The sequence below is a fragment of the Thermoascus crustaceus genome (assembly GCF_041956765.1).
Source record: "Thermoascus crustaceus strain CBS 181.67 unplaced genomic scaffold VTN00scaffold_1, whole genome shotgun sequence".
Taxonomy (NCBI): domain Eukaryota; kingdom Fungi; phylum Ascomycota; class Eurotiomycetes; order Eurotiales; family Thermoascaceae; genus Thermoascus; species Thermoascus crustaceus.
In genome coordinates, this window is record NW_027192527.1 from 3,245,006 (window position 1) to 3,265,117 (window position 20,112).

The 20,112-nt window shown below is 54.2% G+C and overlaps 13 protein-coding genes and 1 non-coding gene across 14 annotated transcripts in view; 5 read left to right on the forward strand and 9 right to left on the reverse strand.

The window, feature by feature from the left end:
* Positions 1–686: 686 nt before the first annotated feature.
* VTN00DRAFT_1131 (uncharacterized protein) lies at positions 687–1,409 on the forward strand (the record flags this gene model as incomplete). The annotated part of the gene is made up of 2 exons (XM_069427205.1): positions 687–860; positions 942–1,409. 2 exons carry the CDS (start codon positions 687–689, stop codon positions 1,407–1,409), a joined length of 642 nt encoding a protein of 213 aa, XP_069291833.1.
* Positions 1,410–2,082: 673 nt separating this feature from the next.
* Positions 2,083–3,109, reverse strand: VTN00DRAFT_1132 (uncharacterized protein; the record flags this gene model as incomplete). The annotated part of the gene is made up of 3 exons (XM_069427206.1): positions 2,083–2,330; positions 2,409–2,792; positions 2,860–3,109. 3 exons carry the CDS (start codon positions 3,107–3,109, stop codon positions 2,083–2,085), a joined length of 882 nt encoding a protein of 293 aa, XP_069291834.1.
* An 18-nt stretch (positions 3,110–3,127) lies between these two features.
* On the reverse strand, positions 3,128–3,630 carry VTN00DRAFT_1133 (uncharacterized protein; the record flags this gene model as incomplete). The annotated part of the gene is made up of 2 exons (XM_069427207.1): positions 3,128–3,490; positions 3,562–3,630. 2 exons carry the CDS (start codon positions 3,628–3,630, stop codon positions 3,128–3,130), a joined length of 432 nt encoding a protein of 143 aa, XP_069291835.1.
* Positions 3,631–4,781: 1,151 nt separating this feature from the next.
* On the forward strand, positions 4,782–7,394 carry VTN00DRAFT_1134 (uncharacterized protein; the record flags this gene model as incomplete). Its single annotated transcript, XM_069427208.1, has 1 exon — positions 4,782–7,394. One exon carries the CDS (start codon positions 4,782–4,784, stop codon positions 7,392–7,394), a length of 2,613 nt encoding a protein of 870 aa, XP_069291836.1.
* Positions 7,395–7,831: 437 nt separating this feature from the next.
* Positions 7,832–8,980, reverse strand: VTN00DRAFT_1135 (uncharacterized protein; the record flags this gene model as incomplete). The annotated part of the gene is made up of 2 exons (XM_069427209.1): positions 7,832–8,510; positions 8,625–8,980. The coding sequence occupies 2 exons, from the start codon at positions 8,978–8,980 to the stop codon at positions 7,832–7,834; spliced, it is 1,035 nt and encodes a 344-aa protein (XP_069291837.1).
* A 1,721-nt stretch (positions 8,981–10,701) lies between these two features.
* On the reverse strand, positions 10,702–10,773 carry VTN00DRAFT_t31. Its single transcript has one exon. It is a non-coding gene; the product is annotated as a tRNA-Arg (tRNA).
* Positions 10,774–11,298: 525 nt separating this feature from the next.
* On the reverse strand, positions 11,299–11,897 carry VTN00DRAFT_1136 (uncharacterized protein; the record flags this gene model as incomplete). Its single annotated transcript, XM_069427210.1, has 2 exons — positions 11,299–11,825; positions 11,882–11,897. 2 exons carry the CDS (start codon positions 11,895–11,897, stop codon positions 11,299–11,301), a joined length of 543 nt encoding a protein of 180 aa, XP_069291838.1.
* Positions 11,898–12,559: 662 nt separating this feature from the next.
* VTN00DRAFT_1137 (uncharacterized protein) lies at positions 12,560–14,448 on the forward strand (the record flags this gene model as incomplete). Its single annotated transcript, XM_069427211.1, has 5 exons — positions 12,560–12,677; positions 12,740–13,071; positions 13,124–13,381; positions 13,446–14,353; positions 14,406–14,448. The coding sequence occupies 5 exons, from the start codon at positions 12,560–12,562 to the stop codon at positions 14,446–14,448; spliced, it is 1,659 nt and encodes a 552-aa protein (XP_069291839.1).
* A 48-nt stretch (positions 14,449–14,496) lies between these two features.
* Positions 14,497–14,787, reverse strand: VTN00DRAFT_1138 (uncharacterized protein; the record flags this gene model as incomplete). The annotated part of the gene is made up of 1 exon (XM_069427212.1): positions 14,497–14,787. The coding sequence occupies one exon, from the start codon at positions 14,785–14,787 to the stop codon at positions 14,497–14,499; it is 291 nt and encodes a 96-aa protein (XP_069291840.1).
* A 238-nt stretch (positions 14,788–15,025) lies between these two features.
* VTN00DRAFT_1139 (uncharacterized protein) lies at positions 15,026–17,081 on the forward strand (the record flags this gene model as incomplete). The annotated part of the gene is made up of 3 exons (XM_069427213.1): positions 15,026–15,398; positions 15,499–15,634; positions 15,695–17,081. 3 exons carry the CDS (start codon positions 15,026–15,028, stop codon positions 17,079–17,081), a joined length of 1,896 nt encoding a protein of 631 aa, XP_069291841.1.
* A 105-nt stretch (positions 17,082–17,186) lies between these two features.
* Positions 17,187–17,996, reverse strand: VTN00DRAFT_1140 (uncharacterized protein; the record flags this gene model as incomplete). Its single annotated transcript, XM_069427215.1, has 1 exon — positions 17,187–17,996. One exon carries the CDS (start codon positions 17,994–17,996, stop codon positions 17,187–17,189), a length of 810 nt encoding a protein of 269 aa, XP_069291842.1.
* A 343-nt stretch (positions 17,997–18,339) lies between these two features.
* VTN00DRAFT_1141 (uncharacterized protein) lies at positions 18,340–19,177 on the reverse strand (the record flags this gene model as incomplete). The annotated part of the gene is made up of 3 exons (XM_069427216.1): positions 18,340–18,757; positions 18,940–19,070; positions 19,124–19,177. The coding sequence occupies 3 exons, from the start codon at positions 19,175–19,177 to the stop codon at positions 18,340–18,342; spliced, it is 603 nt and encodes a 200-aa protein (XP_069291843.1).
* Positions 19,178–19,422: 245 nt separating this feature from the next.
* On the forward strand, positions 19,423–20,013 carry VTN00DRAFT_1142 (uncharacterized protein; the record flags this gene model as incomplete). Its single annotated transcript, XM_069427217.1, has 3 exons — positions 19,423–19,438; positions 19,603–19,731; positions 19,796–20,013. The coding sequence occupies 3 exons, from the start codon at positions 19,423–19,425 to the stop codon at positions 20,011–20,013; spliced, it is 363 nt and encodes a 120-aa protein (XP_069291844.1).
* A 5-nt stretch (positions 20,014–20,018) lies between these two features.
* VTN00DRAFT_1143 (uncharacterized protein) overlaps positions 20,019–20,112 on the reverse strand; it is a gene marked incomplete at both ends in the record, with an annotated part of 718 nt that continues 624 nt past the window's right edge. Inside the window, one exon of the mRNA XM_069427218.1 lies at positions 20,019–20,101. Within this exon, the coding sequence (XP_069291845.1) occupies positions 20,019–20,101 (83 nt within the window). The remainder of the gene's footprint in view (positions 20,102–20,112) is intronic.

Consider the following 20,112-nt stretch of genomic DNA (forward strand, 5'->3'; position numbering starts at 1 on the left):
TTCGACACTCAGTACCTAATATTCCGGTCGGTTCCAGAAGAAATGGAGAGTTGCATTTGTTATTACCATGGTTGATTAGCCCACAGTACCAAATCACAAGCAAATACACATATAGGGGTGCACCTGGGCCGTTTAAGGTTATACCCAACATTCTGGCAGTCTACTACCTAGTACCATATACTACAACCCGCTAGGATTGCCTGCCGGGTCTACCTTACCTGGTATCTACCTGGTACCATTATTCGTCTCGAGGTCGAGGTTGCACTAGCATCCATGGCATTCTTACTACCTTACTACTGAGATACCTAGGTATCTCCCAAAGGTGCTAGACCACATTAATTCAGAAGGATCTCCCCACTTCTTCCATTGCCCCTCGTTTCCTTTCTCCTTGTTTTAACTTACTACTCCTTTTCGGTGTCTCACAGCGTGTACCAGATAAACATTTTGCATTTGGACTCATGGCTATTTAATTTCTTCACAGGCATAATACATCTCCTACCTAAAGGTATGATACATGCCTCCTACATTCTCCAGCTAATCTACCAGCTTACCTACTGGCCATGTCTCCCCCTCCTCCTGCGGCTTCTCCCTTTTCCAGTTCCAGTTCCAACTCTGGGGAGGAGAATTTCTCCAATAACAGTGATACCTGGTCCCATGCATGAGAAGAAGAACCACAGAAGCACAACATGAACATGAAGAATGTTACCTACATCCTGTCGGTGCAGGCGATCGCGAAAACGGTTAATTGGGCAGCGAGTGCGGCAGCATGGAAGATCAAGGACCTCATCGCAAGGAGGAAAGTAGAACCACAGAGAGGAGTTCCCCGGGAGGAGGATGAGGAAGTTGATTTGGTGAGCATGGTACGTACGGTACCGGTTTTGACTTTTTGAAATAGCTTTTCTCTCTCTCTTTGAATTTTTACTAACCAAAGACCCTATCAGAATACTACATCCGATGAAGAAACAGAGAGCTGTACATGCACATGCCCATGCAGCAAATGCAGAAGATCCTCCTCCTCCTCCTCCAACGACGACGACTATTATCCCAGTGAGACATCGATTTCAGCTTCTTCTTCTTCTTCTACTACTACTACTACTACTTCTCCCACACCATCAATTACTACCACATTAAACAGCATTACGACCTGCAGTTGCGAGAGCCTGTCATGCGCACACTGTGCTTGGGCCCAGAGGAGAAGGAAAAAGTGCACAGACACTGAGACTGTGGATGGAGAAGAAGAGGAAGAAGAATCAGCAACCCAGGACCCCCAGTACTCCCAGGAGAATCTTCAATACGTCCAGTACACCCGGTATCTCCAAGACCTTCAATACTCTCAGTACCTTCAGCGATATGCTCAATACGTTCAGCGGTACTCGGAGTATCTTCAGCGGTATTCGGACAGCAGATAGGTACCTAACTTTTATTAAGTGCTTGACTACTCTTAAGAATATCAGTTGCTATCGGTTGTCTTGATTCTATCAATACGACTAAAATCACCAATACCATATATGTTCTTCAGCTTCTCCATGATCTTTATGCTGTTAGTGTGATTAATGCTTAAGAGACAGAAGCAGCGTGTCAACCCAGCACTCCTACGAAAAATAAATAGAAAACTAGAGGGCTGGCCACAAAATCGCAGTTTTGTCATTCTTCAGACTGTATTTGTAGCAGCAGCAGCAGTTGAGATGGGGAATGGATATGCAGTGCGTAGGGAAGGGAAATCTTCAAACTCTTCACTACAAGGTACTAGTCGGTACGGTATTTGGGCCGAAGATACGGTACGGGTACCTGACGTTGAGACGGAATAAGGGGAAATGACGTCAGACGTCACAGCTACGCCTAGAAATGCCAAAACAGGATATCAGTCCATCAATCGATCCACTTTTGTGTGGATATATATCAAAGTCTATTCAGTTATGTTCAGATCAATTCCCCCTGGGCGTTATTTGCCAGGGCGATATAAGTATCTAAGCTATCTAAGAAAGCCGGGCTCCAGCCGTCTTTATTCTAGGACTTCCTCCTTTTTTTGTTTAATTTAAAGATTGAGTTTGAAAAAGGAAAAAGAAATTTTAGTAGAACCGCTTAAGGCAGGGTGTAGCCTCCGTCGACAACGAGGTCCGCACCAGTGGTGTAGCTGGACGCGTCCGAAGCGAGGTAGAGGTAGGCACCCTTGAGCTCCTCGGCGCGACCCTCACGGCCCATGGGGATCTTGTCCTTCCAGAGGTTCTTGGTCTCCTGGGGCACGAAGTCCGAGATCTCCGTGGCGATGTAGCCGGGAGAAACGGTGTTGGCACGGGCGTACTGGACCCATTCAACAGCAAGGGATTTGCCTGGGATGAGAATGTCAGCAACGAATACTCATGCAGGCAAACGCGACCGCCCAGGTCAAGGAGGGAGGAGAATCATACAGAGGTGAATGACACCCGCCTTGGCGGCGTTGTATGCAGCCTGCAGCTGAGGGATGTTCACGATGTGACCGCTCATCGAGGCAGTGGCGACAAAGCTGCCACCTCGGAAGTTCTCGAGCTTGTTGCCGAAGATGTCGGTGCCCTCGATCTTCTGTCTCCTCCAGTGAGCAGCAGCCGCCTTGGCACAGTAGTAGGTGCCGTCCAGGTCGGTGTTGACCACATCCAGGTAGTGGTCAATGGGGCCGTCCACCATGGGGCCCTTGGTCCATGGGATACCAGAGTTGGCGATGAAGACGTCGAGGCGGCCGTTGAAGTCCTTGACGGCCTGGTTCACGGCCTCCTCGACCTGCTGAGCATTCTTGATGTTGACCTGGTAGGCCTTGCCTGGTGTGAGAGGTGTGGGATCAGCGCACTTCCGCGGGCAACATGAACAGAAAGCCCGGCCACATACACTTGACGCCGTACTTCTGCTCGATCTCCGCTGCCCGCTCGATAGCCTTCTTGTTGGTGTGCCACCACAGGGCGACGTTGGCTCCGGCCTCAGCAAGACCCTGAGCAACGGCAAGACCGATGCCCGCACCGGTGCCAGTAACAATAGCCGTCTTGCCCTTGAGAGAGAAGAGGGAGAGCAAGCTGGGATGCTCCGGGGGAGTGGTGTTGTTGTGGTGGAAGAGGCCGTTGGCGATCGGAGCGTCAGCCATGGTGACGGATAAGGGGGTCTAACGCAGTTGTAGAGAGATAGAAAAGGAATGATACTTTGCGATGCAGAGGCCGCGAGGCGAGCTGTCCTTTAATACTGGCGACGGGGACGGCGCATAGCAAGGGCGGGGACAAAAGTTCTGGCCGGAGGTGGGGTTGCGGTGACGACGTTTCCCCTCGAAGCACCGGCAGAACCCTGGGTTCGACTTGTTTGACCAGCCAGCAGAGTTTAACGGCGGCCAACCGAGCAGCGGAGTGGAAACAGACTCCCCAAGTCGTTGTGACTGTGTAGTGTGTAGGGCAGGTCGGCGCGAGGTCGAGCCCCCAGAGCGCGAAACCCGGCCTGCCGAGCGGAGTGGGATGCGGGCACCGGAATCAATGATCTGCAAGGTGAATTCACCCATAATTCAGCATGTAAATTTCTTTGTGCGCACGAGACGCCCGGGGTTCTCACAGACCAAGCGATACCGGCATGGATCGCATCCATAGCGCTCCCCCTATCGCTGACACCGTCCCCCAGCATCGCTCCCCAACAAGAGGTCCCGGATGATCGCCAGCTTGCTCTGCAGCATCTTTCATGTAAAAGTCTTCGATAACGTGGTAGCGAGCCAGCCGGAAAGTTCGACGGTCGTCCCGGTCAGGACACGGAGGAAGGTTGAGTGCATGACTACGATGTAGGTCAGGCGCCTGGTCGGAGACGGCCACTGGGGTCCACGGGGGAGTCGGGGATAGTGTCGTTTAGGGTCTAGGATTTTTTTCTTTTGTCTGGAGAACCGGTGAGGAGGACCCGCAGATGCATATGAGCTCAAAGGGATGAAGGCCAGCTGTGGGCGTGGATGTGGATACAGGCGGGAGGTCGATGGAGCAGAGAGCGGCGCGGCTCGTCTGTGAGACGCCGACTCTGTGCGCCTCGACATATGTGGCTCATCGACAGCGCCGCATGGCGGTCTGCATGCTTCCAGCTGGTCTCGTCTCTGATGGTGCCAGCAGGTACCTTGGCTGCTGTATCTTGTCACTTGTGAGCTATCTCCAGGCCGAGGAGGGGTAGTACTTCCAGCTACTCCTGTCCTGCTGCAGCTGTCCGACCCTGACAACCACCCCCTGTGATCTGCCTTTGCTACATTCTCAGCTTATCTTTACTTCTGTGGGAGCTCAAAACTCGATGCGTACATCCCAGGTATTCATCCAGATGTACATGTGCAGTACACACTTGGTTGATGGAACAATGGCTTCCATCACTGTCTCTATCATAGTTCTCCTATCGTGTCATTCAGTCCCTTGGTGATTGACCTCAGCAAACAAGGCATCTGACACAGGATGAATGACTCCTATCTTTTTCCCTGGCATCTGTCCAAGGGGTGTGTGAAGTAATAACACATGTTGCGACATCATGGCGTTGGGAGACCACCAGCATTCCTTGCAGACCTGGGAATGATACACTCACATTCCAGCCTCTACCACAACAAACTATCCCCCCTCCTTCCTCTCACTCCACCACCTCTGGTTCCCAAATGTCGTCCCTGTTTACTCGCCTCGTCCTCACCCTGGTTCTTGATACCCCCGTCTTGTGGTGCGGACGGCGCCCGAGCTGCAGCTCTGTTGGACACGGAGTTGCAAAGAGGAACGCGAGACGAGCTACTCCAGAGCTGGTACTGAGACAGAGAACGACACAAAATGATCAATGTCACGACAGTGATTGCAGTCTCTGTGGGCTGCTCCGTCCTGTTTGTCGTGACGGTGACAGTCGTGATAGTGGTCTGGCTACGGATACGACATGATCGCCTCTCTCTGGCAATGGCACAGGCCAGTCAAGGAAGATATCTCCATGACCCAGAGAGCGCCAATGTTGACACCGAAGAGCTTACGCTCGAACGGCCACTGCCACCTTATGGGCAGCACCCTTATGGCTCACCCAACGAATGGGCGCCACTTGGTTCCCGGGAGAGTGTCCAGCAACCGTTGATGGCGGAATCCAATATGAACCAACAGAAAGAGACCAAAAGCCGTTCTCTACGAGGCTCGCTCTCGAGGTCCAAGTCGAAACACCGCTTGAACACACATCAGAAGTCAGTTCCGCTCAGTTCTCTGACGTCGATGTCCGAGTCTTCAGAACAGACTGCCCGGGCTAAGGAGGAACCCGTCTCAAAGGAAAAGGAGCCTGCTTCTGCCGTCGAGGGTGTCTCTGAACTCCCCGCAGAGACGACACCGCGAACCACCCCAGACAAAGAGAAAGGAGAGGGTATGAACAACGAGACCGATGGTAGACCGACGTCAACAGCGTGGCCACTGCCAGGCCAGAAGAATCGGCCAAGTGAAATGGCCGTCCCCGGGAGTCAGTCCGATATGCTCGACGAACCGCAAACAAGGGTGCACACTACAAGTATCACTACGCAATCTGCGGGGACAGCGCCACAGCAGCCGATGCCGCCACCCCCTGCTTCCTGTCGCCCACTCCGTTATCTCGCCAAAGACGATTCTGTGATGCGGCTGTCTTCCATGAGCCTGGAAACCGCAGATAGCTCTATCCTTGACGATGGAAGGAAGACACCAACATCGGGAGACCCCGAATTCAATTCTCCGAATTTACCGCCTTGTCCCACATTCAATCCATTCAGTCCCTATGATATAGAGATAGGAGACGGAAATGGGGGAAAGTTTGCCGCTGAAAGAGGATCTCTATCGAAGAAGCAGCCGGCTCAGTTCTCCCTTGCCCCTTCCGACTTCCAGAGGATGAACGGTGGCCGAAACTCCCCACGGAGGAGCTTGACCACTCGGCAGACAGGTTACACCATCGAGCGGAGCAGTGAAATGCCGCGCAGGAGTGGATCAGTTGTGTCTCCTCCCCCGAACAGACGGGGTTCCCCTATAAGAGCGAGAGCGCAAACTACCACGACGGTCCCACGCCACAATCCACGTTCTCTCCGTCCAAATTCAGCCAATCCAAGTCAAATGCACCATCAGCAAAGTCATAGTTGCGATGGACAGCAGGCTTCTCGCTCGCAGGACGCATATGGAACTAGAACCCTGGCACAGCGGCATACTATGTACGAGAGTCAGCAGACGAAGGAGGATCATCTAGTTGACCCAGCCATCTTGAAGGCCATTTCCAGTTCCAAGGACGCTACGGAGAAAAAGAGAACCAGTGCTGCTGAGAATGAGAGCTCCTTGGATGCTGGAGATGGCCCGGCGAGTACGTCAGCTCTGAAGGCAGCGCAGAGTACGCGAAGGGGCCACAGACGACAGAACTGCGTCCGGATTTCGATACATCCGCACCTTTCTTTTGGCGGTCCCGTATTTTCACCCACTCTCGAAGAGCCTGAAGAGAGCCACGAATTAGAAGAGAGAGACGACGCAGGACCAACGCCGCAGCCTGGCTCACTGATATTAACTTCGACTCGAGGGTCACCTAAGAGACATAGTCGACATCGGTCAACGGACAGCACCCTGGGAGATGGACGAGGGCTCACAAGCTCTCCTGGTACAAATTCCCGTACTCGCTCAAACGTGTCCCGGAAAAGGTCGCATACACGGGCCAACTCGTGTGGTGATGTCTTGCAGACAGAGAAGGACAAAACGGCATCGGACACCTTCACATCCCCTGAGCGCAACTTGTCTAGAACACCATCTCCGGAGAAACCAGGACCATTATTAGCTGTACCCTACGATCCGATCTCGCCAAAGCTATTTTCGAACTCACCAAATACCAGTCCTCGGCGTTCTGCGGTTAAGGGGCCGCGCAGCCAACCACCTAAAACGTCACGGAACAGTGTCGCGAATCCGACAGCGGCAACGACTGCAACGACCGACGCATCAACATCATCAAAACCATCAACCCAACATCTGGTTCCGACTTCCGTACCTAGCGACAAGGATCTCCGCAAGTCCGTCATGGTACTGCGACGGATGAACAGCGAGACGGGAAGCCAGTCGATGCAGCAGTACCGGCGGATGGGAGCGAGAGGTAGCGAGAGCCCAACGATGCAGACCATGACCACGCTTGCGAACAGCAAAAGCCCCAGCGTGCGCAGCGGTGCTGCCATCAGTATCTGGGAGGATGCGAGCGTGCCCCCATCGCCGAAGTCGAGGTTCAATTCTGTGGAACCTTCAGGCTCTTCCAACGCATTCAATCACAAAAGCGTTGACAGCAAGAGCGACATGGCATCCGAAGATAATACTAAGACCGCCAGAGAGAGCGTGATGACGCCAAAAGGTAAGGCAATAGGATTGGGAATTGGGTGCGCCACGCCGGCGAGCCTGTATGATCGAGACGGGTTTCTGAAGGAGTAACTACCTACTACTTACATAATTACTTAATAGCTAGTAGTTACAGCTTGTGGTAAGCTTGGGGAACCTTCCACGGCCAGCGACGGCGTCTTTTCAGCAGTGTCAATGAGTACTTATCTTGTAAACTTTGTTTTCTGGATGTAACGGAGGCTCTCTCTTGTTTTTTCCTTTGTTTTTGATGTTCATTACCTAGGTAGCTACCGTGTGACCCTCCTTTTGTATTTCCATTTGATAATAGCTAGTTCCCAGGGAGAAATCGCAAGAATCTCGGAACAGAAATGCTAATTATGCTTTTTGTGGCCGCGAAGCCCTAGCCGTCTCTTCATGTTGAGAATAATAACAACACGTGAACAAGAGCCAATTTAATATCTCATAGACTCCATCCCCTTTCATCTGTAACATATTCCCACACCAATCCGCAAAGGCAACCGATCAAGCAATCAATCCGTCCTCCTCCACTTTGTCTCCTCACTCTCACCACCTTCACCATTCCCACCTTCCTCTTCCCGCTCCCTCACGGTACCAGCCCCAGGGCCCAGAGGTAATGTCGGCTCCTCACCACCCCCGATCCAATTCCCCTGCTCGTCAAAGTACTCGTGCATATTCTCCGCCGTGATCCACCCGGAACTCCCAGCCATGGGGGGCGGCAACCCACCGTTCCCACTACCGGGAGCAATCAACCCGGATTGGTACAGCGAACTGCCCTGTACACCCTCGTAGCCCTCCTCGTCTTCATCCTCCTCGACCGGGTCCGGATGCAGATTCGAGCAGGCCGACACGGCCGCGAAGAGCGCTTGCGTGGGCGTCTCCTCGGGCTTCTCCACCGCCTGCTCCGCCTCCGTCATCTCTACTTCCTCCGTACCCGGTGCCGGCTGTTCTGCTCCTGCTGCTGCTGCTGCTGCTGGTGCCGCGGGCGGAGGGACGACGGTCAGGGTGACGCTCTCTTCCTCCTCGTCCTCCTCGACGGCTTCCGGGGAGGGGTTGGCGACCTGCATGTATAGGCCCTGGACTTCTTCGGCGGAATCGGGCAAGCGGAGTCTCTGGATGGCGTGGAGGGAGATGGAAGGGTAGGGGATGGCGACACCTGCAGAGGCGGCGGCGCGGTAGAGGAGGAATTTCCTGTAAAGAACACGCGCGCGCGGGTCAGCTTTTGGCTCTTGAATAATGTCATTTCGTAGCATGGCGACCACGAAATTCACTATACAGATGGATGGATAGAGAATGTACACATACTCCGACGTAACCCACACATCCACCCCATCAATCACAACCTCCTTATCCTCCTCGACCTCCTCCTCGCCCCTAGCAGCCGTCGCAGCCGTCACAGCACGACCACCAGCCAACGACGCCGACGACCCATTCACCGCAGCCGCCGCGGCCGCGACGTCGCCATTGGAAACGACCTGTCCGCGCAAGGCATTGAGGGACGGAGCAGCCGCGAGATCACGCTCGAGTATGACGACCTTGCACCGCTCGCTGTGGTAGTGCAGGACCGGGGGGCCCGAGTAGAAGGACGCGGGCGTGCGCGACTGGTGCTCCGCGAGGGAGGTGAAGGAGGAGGTTGCGGGAGGGGCGCGGAGGGTTTCCATTGATGCTGCTGTTCGTTTTGTTTTCTTCCGATGGAGCTCTCGAATAAAGGATGGGAGGGATAGAAAGCAGAGTCTTTTTTTGTTTATTAGTTACTAATAGGTAGAATTGAGAGTAAGGGGCGTATTATTATTATGGCGTTGGTAGGTGCTTTTTTTGTTTGCGTCGGTTTGAATTCTCCGGAGGGGCTAGCTAGCTAACTGCGGGATGGTGATGTTTCTGGACGGAGCTGAGCTCAAGTCCAGACCTTAACCTTCTTATCTCCCTATTGGAAACTCGATGGCTGCAACTGCACAAACCGGAGTTTTCTTGAATGGAAAAGGATATATACATATATAACAAAAAAGGTCGTTTAATTATTTGTTTTCGTTAAGAGTACGCTATTTGGAAATCAAGTATTGGACACACCGTGAAGTTCTTATATATATTTTCACCGCAACATACCTGACTTCTACATGTCCTGTGCTGAATTCTTCTAGACACCTCAGGCAACAATTGACCAATATCTGCACACAGAGAGATGGCATTTAGCTTCCTTTTGCACGGGTATTTTTACCAGGGCAAGGTGCTCACTCGCGTATAGGTACTGTACACTCGGAACGGGGTTCAAGGCGTAGATCGCGGTACCCCGCCACACCATCTTTCAAGATTAGAGCACGTGTGAGACAAGAAGATGAATCTGGTTCAAATAAAATATAAGTTGAGCAGGTGATTTTCTGAAATGAATGCATGGAGTACTTTAGGAACCACTGGATGGGTGGATTATTTTTTAGTTCCAGTTACTTTTCAGCCTCCCGACAACAGAACAAGTTTCCGCAACATGCGATGATCAACAGATACTGGATTATCACTCCTTGATTCTAGATTCTGCCGAGAGATTGGGAGTGTGGAATACCAAGTTGCGAGTGTCCATGTTTTTGGATTGCTTCAAATAAAGCTGATGTGGATTTATATCGTGCCAGGAACCATGCATGTTAGTTTGGATATTGAAGATACCTCCTAGCTGGACAATACCCAATTGCGGCCCTTTGGCTTATGAGGTTGTGTCTTTTATTTTGAACTTATTCAGTAGTAGATTTACTTGCCAGTTCTGATCTGTTGATGTGACTGACTACTTTCGCTGACCCGAGATCTCTTCTATGTTAAGGTCCCGTGCCTAGCTCAACCATCATCATCTCTATCCAAGTGAGGGCTAGAAACTGTGTGACGGGGCGATGGTCGGATCAACCAGACATCAAGGCCCTAATATTAGAGCTGTAACATTAACTAGGCAGTGGAAAGTCCAACGTCTTGATACTGGATGAAGGTAGAAAAGGTAAGGCTTTCGGTATTGTATCAAGGCGGTTGGATTCGAGATAGACAAGATGTACTGCACTTAACTAGATGATAGGCAAGAATAATGACTAGTCTGAAGCAGCGCCAACTGACAGGTTATGCGACTTTCGATATAACTTCCGCTGCAAAGGCATGGGAGCAAGGGACCCACAAGATAGAAATCCGCCGTTAATTTATCGACACTATGTTGAAGGTGAAAAACACCGTGATCGTTAACGATCAGATTGCAAAGACCAAAGCCAAGGGATGTTCCATCATAAAAAGACATATTTTTCATGACACGATTATGCTGGCGTATCTTGTTGGTGGTTCATGGCATGTCTAGCCATCGCACAAAAAAAAAGTGCTTTCAAAAATCGGATCCTCCGATCGGAGGAGTTGGAGGATTTGACCGACGCAGGACTCGAACCTGCAATCTCTTGATCCGTAGTCAAGCGCCTTACCATTGGGCCAGCCGGCCTTGTTGAATGATTTCTGTTTCCTGGCAGAACATTAGGTAGAGCGTGTACGGATTGTTGGATGTCGATGGAAGGCCCATGGTCCAGGTTCTATTTCCTCTCAAGACAATCATATATTCTTCAGATTGCAGTTTGAAACAGGCAAACGTCACAGGATACTCAATGACATTGTTATTCCTGAGGGTTGTGCAGTGAGCACGTGAGGCAGTCAAGATTGTGCCAGAAGGATGGTCTGCCTGAGCCGGCATGGCTTTGCGAGGCTGACGGTCTTCCTTAATGGGATTTTTTCTGTCTGTCTCAGTCTCACCCCCCTGCTATTGACTGATGTTCGCGGGTGCGTTGTCCGGGTGTGAAGTTCGGGGCCTGTTCCCTGCGTGGCCTGGCTCATGGCTACTGAGAAGTCGGATATTGTTTCCAAAGTGTGGCTGGGTCACATCGGCGTTGTATTCTCTGACCCGTTCAAGATGCGTCGCCAGGATTATAATTTTGGTCATCGTCACGCAAAACGTATTGGCACAAATGACAATTCATTTCACGTTGAGCCCGCCGAATGCCCGATCTAACTCCTCACCCTCGTCCCGGGGCTGCATCGCCGGCGTTCTGGAGGTACTCTGGTCCGTTGACTGGCTGTCTAACAGGCTTGGCTGCTGCGACTGTCTCGACGGGCCTCGGGATGATGACGCCTGGTTCGGCTGGAGCAGCTTCTCTTCACGGTCCAGCCATCCCGGGGCAACGCGTCTCTTTTCCGCCAGCTCCCGTTGCTTGACAGACTCTTCCCATTCCTTGATAGTAGCCTCCGCATCGGCCTGCATCTTCTTGAGATGATCCTCTAGCGACTGGCACGAGGCGAGGATCTCCTCCGGGTGCGCGGAGTGCCCGCCACTCGCGGAGACGACATAGCGGGATTTGGCGTCGGGGTCGCTGGGATCAAATGTCACGGAGGGTGGGAGGGTCGACGGGACGGATTTGTAGGTATAGGGCAGAGTGACAGCGCTGGGGAGAGAGATGAACGGAGATACGGTCAACGGGACCTGGGCGAGGAGAGGGTGGGGTTCTGATAGACTAGGCGTCAGCCCATGGCCTCAGGAAAGGGACCAGGGAGATACTCACTGTGTGAATCGTACATGTTGAGGACGTCAGACGGATGTTCGAGCCTACGGGGCAGTGAAGTTCAACGAAGACAGCAGACGCGGAGATCGCACGTCGTCGAGGGTCGAGACGCTCCCCGCAGCCCGAGGTGAAGCCAGGATGATGGGCGTCGCTGCTCCACCGCGAACACCACACCGCACGTCGCTGGCTGGCGCACCTGGTTGAGCCTCATCCGCAATCTGCCGCATACAAAGCCATCAGTCCGTTTTATCCAGGACTCCAGCACTTTCTGCGCCGCTCAGCTGGTCCCGCCGTTTGAGCCGCCGGTTCTCTGTGCCCGAAGCCTTCGTCGCGTGTCCGCCGGGCCCAGCCCCTTGAGCAGTCATTACATCGGCTCAGCTGCTTGTTTTCCCCAGCGTCCTCCACGCGACCTGCCAGCGCTTTCGTCTTGCCTGCCTGGACGCCTTGCAAGCCTGGCTCCTTGCGCTCGATCTGAGCTGTCCTCTGCACCCCGACTTTCTTTCAGCCTGCAGTTTCACATTGCGCCCCTGTCCCTGAGGTGACACTGTCTTGTGCGAAGTCCCGCCGGCCTTCTTCAACCCCACCACACCTCCCTCCGCGACGTTGTAACTCTGACATTTGGGGGCCCATTCCTGGACGTTGCGCGGATTGACACACAATCCGTAGAACCCTGTCAAGATGGACCGGCAACTCGCGCGTGCGGTCACAGACAAGAAGCCGATCCCGGAGATCGACTTCACTCTGCATACAATGGAAGATGGCACCCAAGTGTCTACGCTGGAAAGAGTCTGTAAAGGTATGTGTCCTGCTGTCTGCGACGGTTCGCTTGCGACAGATATTGACTGCATGATCCCACAGAGGTGCAAGCGCCTGCCCTCAACACTCCTGATGATGATGTTTTCTGGTCTCCCCAGGATCGCACCAAGCCAAATCTTCAATTCTTGAAACAACACTTCTATCGAGAGGGTCGTCTTACGGAAGAACAGGCGCTATGGATCATACAGACAGGCACCCAGCTGCTCAGAGCAGAGCCGAACCTCCTGGAGATGGACGCACCCATTACGGTGTGCGGTGACGTGCACGGACAATATTATGATCTGATGAAGTTGTTCGAAGTTGGCGGAGATCCTGCAGAGACACGATATCTCTTCTTGGGCGACTATGTCGACCGAGGTTACTTCAGTATTGAGGTTAGTGGTCTGCTCTCGGAGGGCAACACTGGTACTGATGATACTCCTCTAGTGTGTTCTTTACCTTTGGGCGCTCAAGATCTGGTACCCAAACACACTCTGGCTGCTCCGGGGGAACCACGAATGTAGACACTTGACCGACTACTTCACATTCAAGCTCGAGTGCAAGCACAAATACACCGAACGGGTCTACGACGCTTGCATGGAATCGTTCTGCGCGCTGCCGCTGGCTGCGATCATGAATAAGCAATTCCTTTGCATTCACGGTGGACTGAGCCCAGAGTTGCACACATTGGAGGATATCAAAGCGGTAAGCTACGGGCCTACACTCGACGACTTTGCGTGGTCCCGTCTGATTCTGACTTCTGGGGCAGATTGACCGTTTCAGGGAGCCTCCGACTCATGGACTTATGTGCGATATCCTATGGGCCGACCCCCTGGAGGAGTTTGGCCAAGAGAAGACCGGAGAATATTTCGTTCACAACAACGTTCGAGGCTGCTCTTACTTCTTCTCCTACCCTGCGGCGTGTGCCTTCCTCGAGAAGAACAATCTCCTGTCCATCATTCGAGCGCACGAGGCCCAGGACGCCGGCTACCGAATGTACAGAAAGACTCGCACAACTGGCTTCCCCAGTGTTATGACGATCTTTAGCGCCCCGAATTACCTCGACGTGTATAATAACAAGGCCGCTGTTTTGAAGTACGAGAACAACGTCATGAACATTCGGCAGTTCAACTGCACTCCCCACCCCTACTGGCTCCCTAACTTCATGGATGTCTTCACGTGGTCGCTTCCCTTCGTGGGCGAAAAGATCACCGACATGCTCATTGCGATTCTCAACACTTGCTCCAAGGAGGAACTCGAAGAGGATACCCCGTCATCAGTATCTCCTGGCGCTCCCGCGTCTCCTCCCCTGCCCATGGATATCGAAAACAGTGAATTCAAGAGACGGGCTATCAAGAACAAGATTCTTGCCATTGGTCGTCTTTCTCGTGTCTTCCAAGTGCTGCGTGAGGAGTCTGAGCGGGTCACCGAGTTGAAGACAGCGTCCGGCGGCCGTCTTCCCGCGGGAACGCTCATGCTTGGTGCAGAGGGAATCAAGCAGGCTATCCACAACTTCGAAGATGCCCGGAAGGTTGACCTGCAGAACGAGCGTCTGCCTCCGAGCCAGGAGGAGGTGTACAGGAGGAGCGAGGAGGAGAGACAGGCGGCTTTGGAGAGGGCCAGACAGGAGGCAGAGAACGATACGGGCTTGGCCACAGTTGCCAGGCGCATTAGCATGTGAGTTTTCCTTTAGGATTCCTTTCTATTCGAGCCATTCTGACTGCTCTAGGTCGTCGGGTTCTGGCAGAAGTCGTCGAAAGTCGGAGTCATGAGCGTGTGCAGCGAAGTGCGATGGAGTCCCTCTGTTAATTACACATCCCTCAGCATGTGCATGTGCCTTCTACTTCAACTGTAACCTGTTGATCTGTCCACGAGGGACATTCATGTAGACGCGCGCTGGGGCGGTGGCATCCGTGGATCAAAGGAGAGAAGATAGGGCCTGGTTTCATTTGCTGTCTACGAAATCGGAGGAACGATGATCCATTAATGATATTGAATATATCGAATATGGGGAGGAAGCACACGGGAGGAGATACCTGTATTCTTGGACAGAAGCCCGGGCGTCCGTGACGTGTTGGGCATATGAGTTGACGAATACATATATGAAGCATCTCGTTCTACTCCACCTATTTGTACCTAGATTATCAATTGTGTATCCATCAACATCAGGTCGCCTTCGGCGTTGGTATGCACTACCAGGTATGTAGTTGTCGTGGGCACGCTGGCCCACGGATCCGCCGGCGGCTGCGCGCCAAGCCCGACGTTCCCCAACTCCCCGAACTTCCCAAGTTTCGCGGAAAGCCGTCCCTGGTCCCAGCTCCTTCAAGGAAATAATACCGCACACAACCAATGCCTCCCAAACTGCGCGGCCCGCTCCCCAGGAGCCTGTCACGCTTGACAGAGACAGGCGGCGGCGGAGGTGGAGGCCTCTTCTACTGCCCATCCTGCGCGACGTGGAGACGCACGCTGTCGACGGCGACGACAGGGCGCAGCACAACTTCCCGTCGAGAACACCCTTCCGATAGCCACCACCGCCGCCCCGCGTCGGGCCTGGCAACGTCGTCTGCGATCAATGTCAGCGGGACCGTACCAGCCCGGTTCAGGGAGCTGTATGAGGCGCTGGACCGGGTCAGAGAGACTGCCGCGGAGCAGGTCAGTCTGAGTCGGTTGCAGCTTGCGCAGCGGGGTTTGGAGTCGGAGGAGCCGGTTATAAGGGTTGCAGGTAGGTTTGACTGCCTCATGTTTTTTGTTTCTACGTTTGTGTTGTATTTTCGGTCAATAAAATGAGTAGAATGATTAATTTGTGTTTGGGTGTTTTGTAGTGCTCGGCCTGAACGATGCGGCCGCAACACGCAAATTGGTCCGATTGCTTCTGGCGGACCCGTTGACACCTCGGGAGGAGTGGGAAGATCTCTTAGACTCCTACGATGCAGAGAGTTCGCGAGGGCTGTTGATACGGTACGTCTCTTGATATATTAATGTCCTACATATCCTCGACATTGGCTAATGCAATGGCAGATACGGGGAGCACTCAGAAGCCATTCCTAACTCTCTCGTTCCTACAATCACTGTGCCCTCCAATCTTCTGAAGAAAGGCAATATTGAGATCTTGGTGACATCACTGGGTGCTGGTTCAATTCCTCCAGGTGGCAGCGTCACCCCGGACACGTTCCTCGTCCCGACGGTCACGATCCGCGCGTCACATTCCGGCCGACACAACGTCGTCCGGTACCCCGTGCATCGGAGTATCGTGTGCGGTCGCGGTGTGGATGGGCTGCTCTCGTACAGCGGGCTGATATCTCGATCTAACCTCAAGAAGGATACGGATTCGGTCCATGGTGCGATTGACCTTGGGGTTAAAGACGAGGTGAAGGGGGCCGACAGAGTCTCGTTTGTGGATATCGACCTCGCGGATGAGGCACTGGCGAAGTTCCGCGAGTCCGTGCAGAACGCCATGGTGTACGAGCGTGGATGGACTGGGAGTGGAGTGCAGCCGCTCATTGATTGGTTGTCTGCCGTGCGGAAGGACGAGAAGTTGGCTCCTGCGCTGGAGACCCTCATCGGGTCGTTGCTTGATGCAGCCGAGGAAGGCGTTCAGGCTAAAGAGGCTCAAAAGCTTCGGGAACAAGAGGCTCAGACTGTATCCGATGAGGTGCGTGAGAGCCTCGACCGGTCCGTGTCGGTCTGGGCGGAGAGGGCGCACACAGAGCTCCGGGATTCTCTGGGAGAAGCATTCGCGAGCAAGCGCTGGCGAGGGCTCGCGTGGTGGAAACTGTTCTGGCGAGTCGACGATGTCGGCATGGTCACGTCGGAGATCCTGGAGAAGAGCTACCTGTGCCAGGCAGAGAAGGAAGTGATCTGGACCGGGGGCAGGCTCAAGCAGGCAGGTCTCCTCAAGGAACCCGAAGATCAGCCGGATGTCATCGTCCCACCACCCACGGAGGAAAACAGCGAGACGGCCGTTGAACTTGCTGCTCCTGCGGATGAACAGCCGCAATGGCCTACGCGGATCACGAGCAGCCGCGATGAACTCCGCAACACGACTGTCCCATCCCTACAGGCCCTGGCGCAGGGTCTCGTGCTCTTCAGCTTCTCGACGACGACGCTGACCTCGGCCCTGTCGGCGCTCATGTACGTTTCGTCGACAACGGGGCTGTACGAGGCGGGCACGGTGGCTGCCGTCGGGCTGACCTACTCGCTATGGCGGCAGCAGACGAAGTGGGAGTCTGCCCGGAAGTTCTGGGAGACTGAGGTCCGCGAGGAGGGTCGGACGGCCCTGAAGGATACGGAGGAGCTCCTCCGGGCTCTGATCCGGGATGGTGGGAGGCGGATTGAAGACGTGACTGAGACTGAGGCGAGGGCTGCCATCGAGAGGGCGAGGAAGGCTCTCGAGGATGTAAAATAGATAGCGTACTTGATATCATGTACACAACAGCACCGCTGGAGGTATTAGATTCATTTGTGTTGCGTTATGACTATCTACACATCTGTCTATCCAAAACCCGGCCTTTTAAGTAATCTCGACAGCATCCTCAGGCACGCCCTGCCGACTCCTCAACCGACGGGCGAAGAACTGCATGACGGGCATCATCTCCTCCCTGCTGCGAGGCATGCCATCACCCTTCCGCGCCCAGCGATGCAGCTCGACAAACTCGAAACCATTCCTGGTCCGCTGGACGGCGGAGTCCGTAACGGCAGCGGAATCCCGACTCGCAACGAGCAACACCGGCGTACGGTTCTTCGGCCCCGTCGTGCTCCCGGACAGCGGATACGGAGCCCCGATGGAAATAACACCCGCCAGCTCACCAGCATCTTCCTTCGTCTTTCCTCCTTCTTCTTCTCCCTCTTCAGCAGACGACACGCGCGGAACCTTCCCCAACTCCCTGGCCGCCACCAACCCGAGCATCCCGCCCTGCCCGAACCCCAACACCAGCACCTCCCGCAGCCGATACCCGCACTTCCGCACCAACACCCCCCTCACGACGTCCTCGACGATCAGCCTCGTCGCGCGCCCGAACCCGGAGTCCATGTCCAACCCGCCCGTGGACCGGTCGAACGTGACGTCGTCGCCCCAGTGGAAGCCCGGGAGGTCGAAGGGGAGCGGGTGCGGGGCTTGCACAGTGACGCAGGTCGTCTCGGGGAGGTTGAGGGCGCGCGCGAAGGAGGTGAATGAGGATGCGGAGTCGCCGAGGCCGTGGAGGAGGAGGAGGATGTTGGGTGTTGGTCTTGTTGATGAGGATGGGGGTTGGGATGGGGGAGGGGTGATGGTTACGGTGAGGTGGGAGGGGAAGTCGGAGGGGGTGGGGGGTTTGGTGGGCATTGTGCTTTTGCTTTGCTTTGTGTGTTTCTATTCTTTGCGAGATTAGGTAGGTAGATATAATTAGGTGGTGTTATTGTCCACTCCGCGTATGATGTAATAATAGTGGCTGCCAGGTGGTCCAGCGTATATCTCGATTCCAGTTCGTGCCGTGTTGATGTCCAGTCCCAATCAATGGGTGTAGTATCCGCCCGTGCTGTGATCCCCCTGTGACTATGGCACGGCGATTAGGTAACAGACTACACACAGGAGCGGTGGTCAGCCCCAAGAGATAGCAATCATAGGATACAAGTGGAAGAAGGACCTACCTCGATCGACTGCCCGCGAAGTTATCACCTGCCGATGTTTAGGCAGAACTGAGCCACAGCTGAGGCGGTGCGCTCTCTAGGGCGAAAGGAACGACACGTGACTGAGGTGGAGCCGCGACTTTCCCCTGACGAGTCGAGTCTGCGAGCGTGTCAGCCACACAGGCAGTCACGGGCAACGGACCTCGAAGTCGATCCGGCAGGCGGTCCTGGGGCTGAGCCGAGACCCGCGCCAGACAAGCATTCGGACCAACGAAGCTTGGCCTCAACCTGGCGGGACCTGGTTTGTCGATCCATCGCGATGTACGACGACGTACTCGCCTCTTAGGTCTGCCACAAGGTTCGACCGCTCCGTCTGACTCCCTCACTGGCGTTGTCCGTGGATCGCGAAGGGGGGTTGTTTCTGCGCGGCTAGGGACCTTTCGGGACCGGATGGCATCAATGGCAGTGATGGTGATGCTAGTAGATGCTACTGTTATTGACGACGGATCAGAGCGGAATGCAGCAGTGGATACAGAGGGCTCTGATGAGGGGCCTGTCTCGAGGTTTTTTACGATAAGGACTCAATGAGGGGTTTATGTTATCGTGTCTACTGCCGGAATGAACTTTAGGTAATGGTTTATCCCGATGACGACGCATACGTAGCATCCAGCTCAGCCCAGCAGGGGGATCGTTTCGTCTTACTGGGGCCATGAGGGGTCCGGGTCGGCACCGTCTGTTCTGGCTGCTCCAGAGTTACGCCACTGCGCTCCACACTTCGAATCGACAGCCTCTGTGGCTTGTCTTTTGTTCAGCTCTCCACGATCATCCCGCGAAAGGCGAGACGAGGGGCAGCACCGTCTGCTCTGGTCTGGTGGGGCGCGGGCTGATGGTGTCCATCTGTTAGAGAAGCACGAGCAGTCGGGAGCAGATGATGAGACCAGACGGATGAGATGAGGAGGGGCAGGGACTGTCCCGTCGCCGGTGGTCTGCTCTATTTAAAGGGCATGCTGTTCTCCCTGGGGTCTGATTCTTGACAGACATCTGTTGATTACTCCAAGAGCAAGGCTCACTCCTGTCTACTACTCTACAACTTCGACTTCCTCCTTCGAAACTTCCACTACATCCCTACATATACAGACACAATGGCTTGGGGCTGGGGTACGTTGTTCTCCTTCTATGTCCTTCCCTCTCTCATGATACCCCTCACCCAACTCGATTGCCCTCTCTGTCCCCTTCAATCCTCCATCAAGCATTGCTCTCCCTCAGTTCAGAGCAGACCTGGGCAGACCATTAACGACTGACCTGCTGACCAACCACAACAGACGAGTCTCGCGACGCTCACAAGCAGGTTTATGGTGAGCAGCACGAGGCCAAGCTTTCGCACGAGATCATCGCCGGTGCTGCCTCCTTCGCGGGCTTAAAGGCCTTTGAAGACCACCAGCGAAAGGAGGGTACGTATCTACATATCTAGCTCACACCCATCACGATGGATGCTCATATGGCTGCAATCACTAGGCAAGACTGTCTCTCACGCCTTTGCCAAGGAGGCTCTGGCGGCCTTTGTCGGCGCCGAGGTCGACAAGCTGATCGAGACCAAGGGCCTGGACGAGGTGGACAAGATCAAGGCCCACAAGCACGCCAAGGAGAACGCAGAGAGGATGTACGACGAGCACTACGGGGATGCTGACGAGTACAACCCCGACAAGTACGCGCGGCACGGCTACCTCGACTAAGCCATTCATGCTTGATTGATCGTTCGATCTGAATACATCTGTGCCTGGGAAATATACCATCCTAGGAGGAGTCCTCTGAGAGGGTCCTCTGCATTGTTT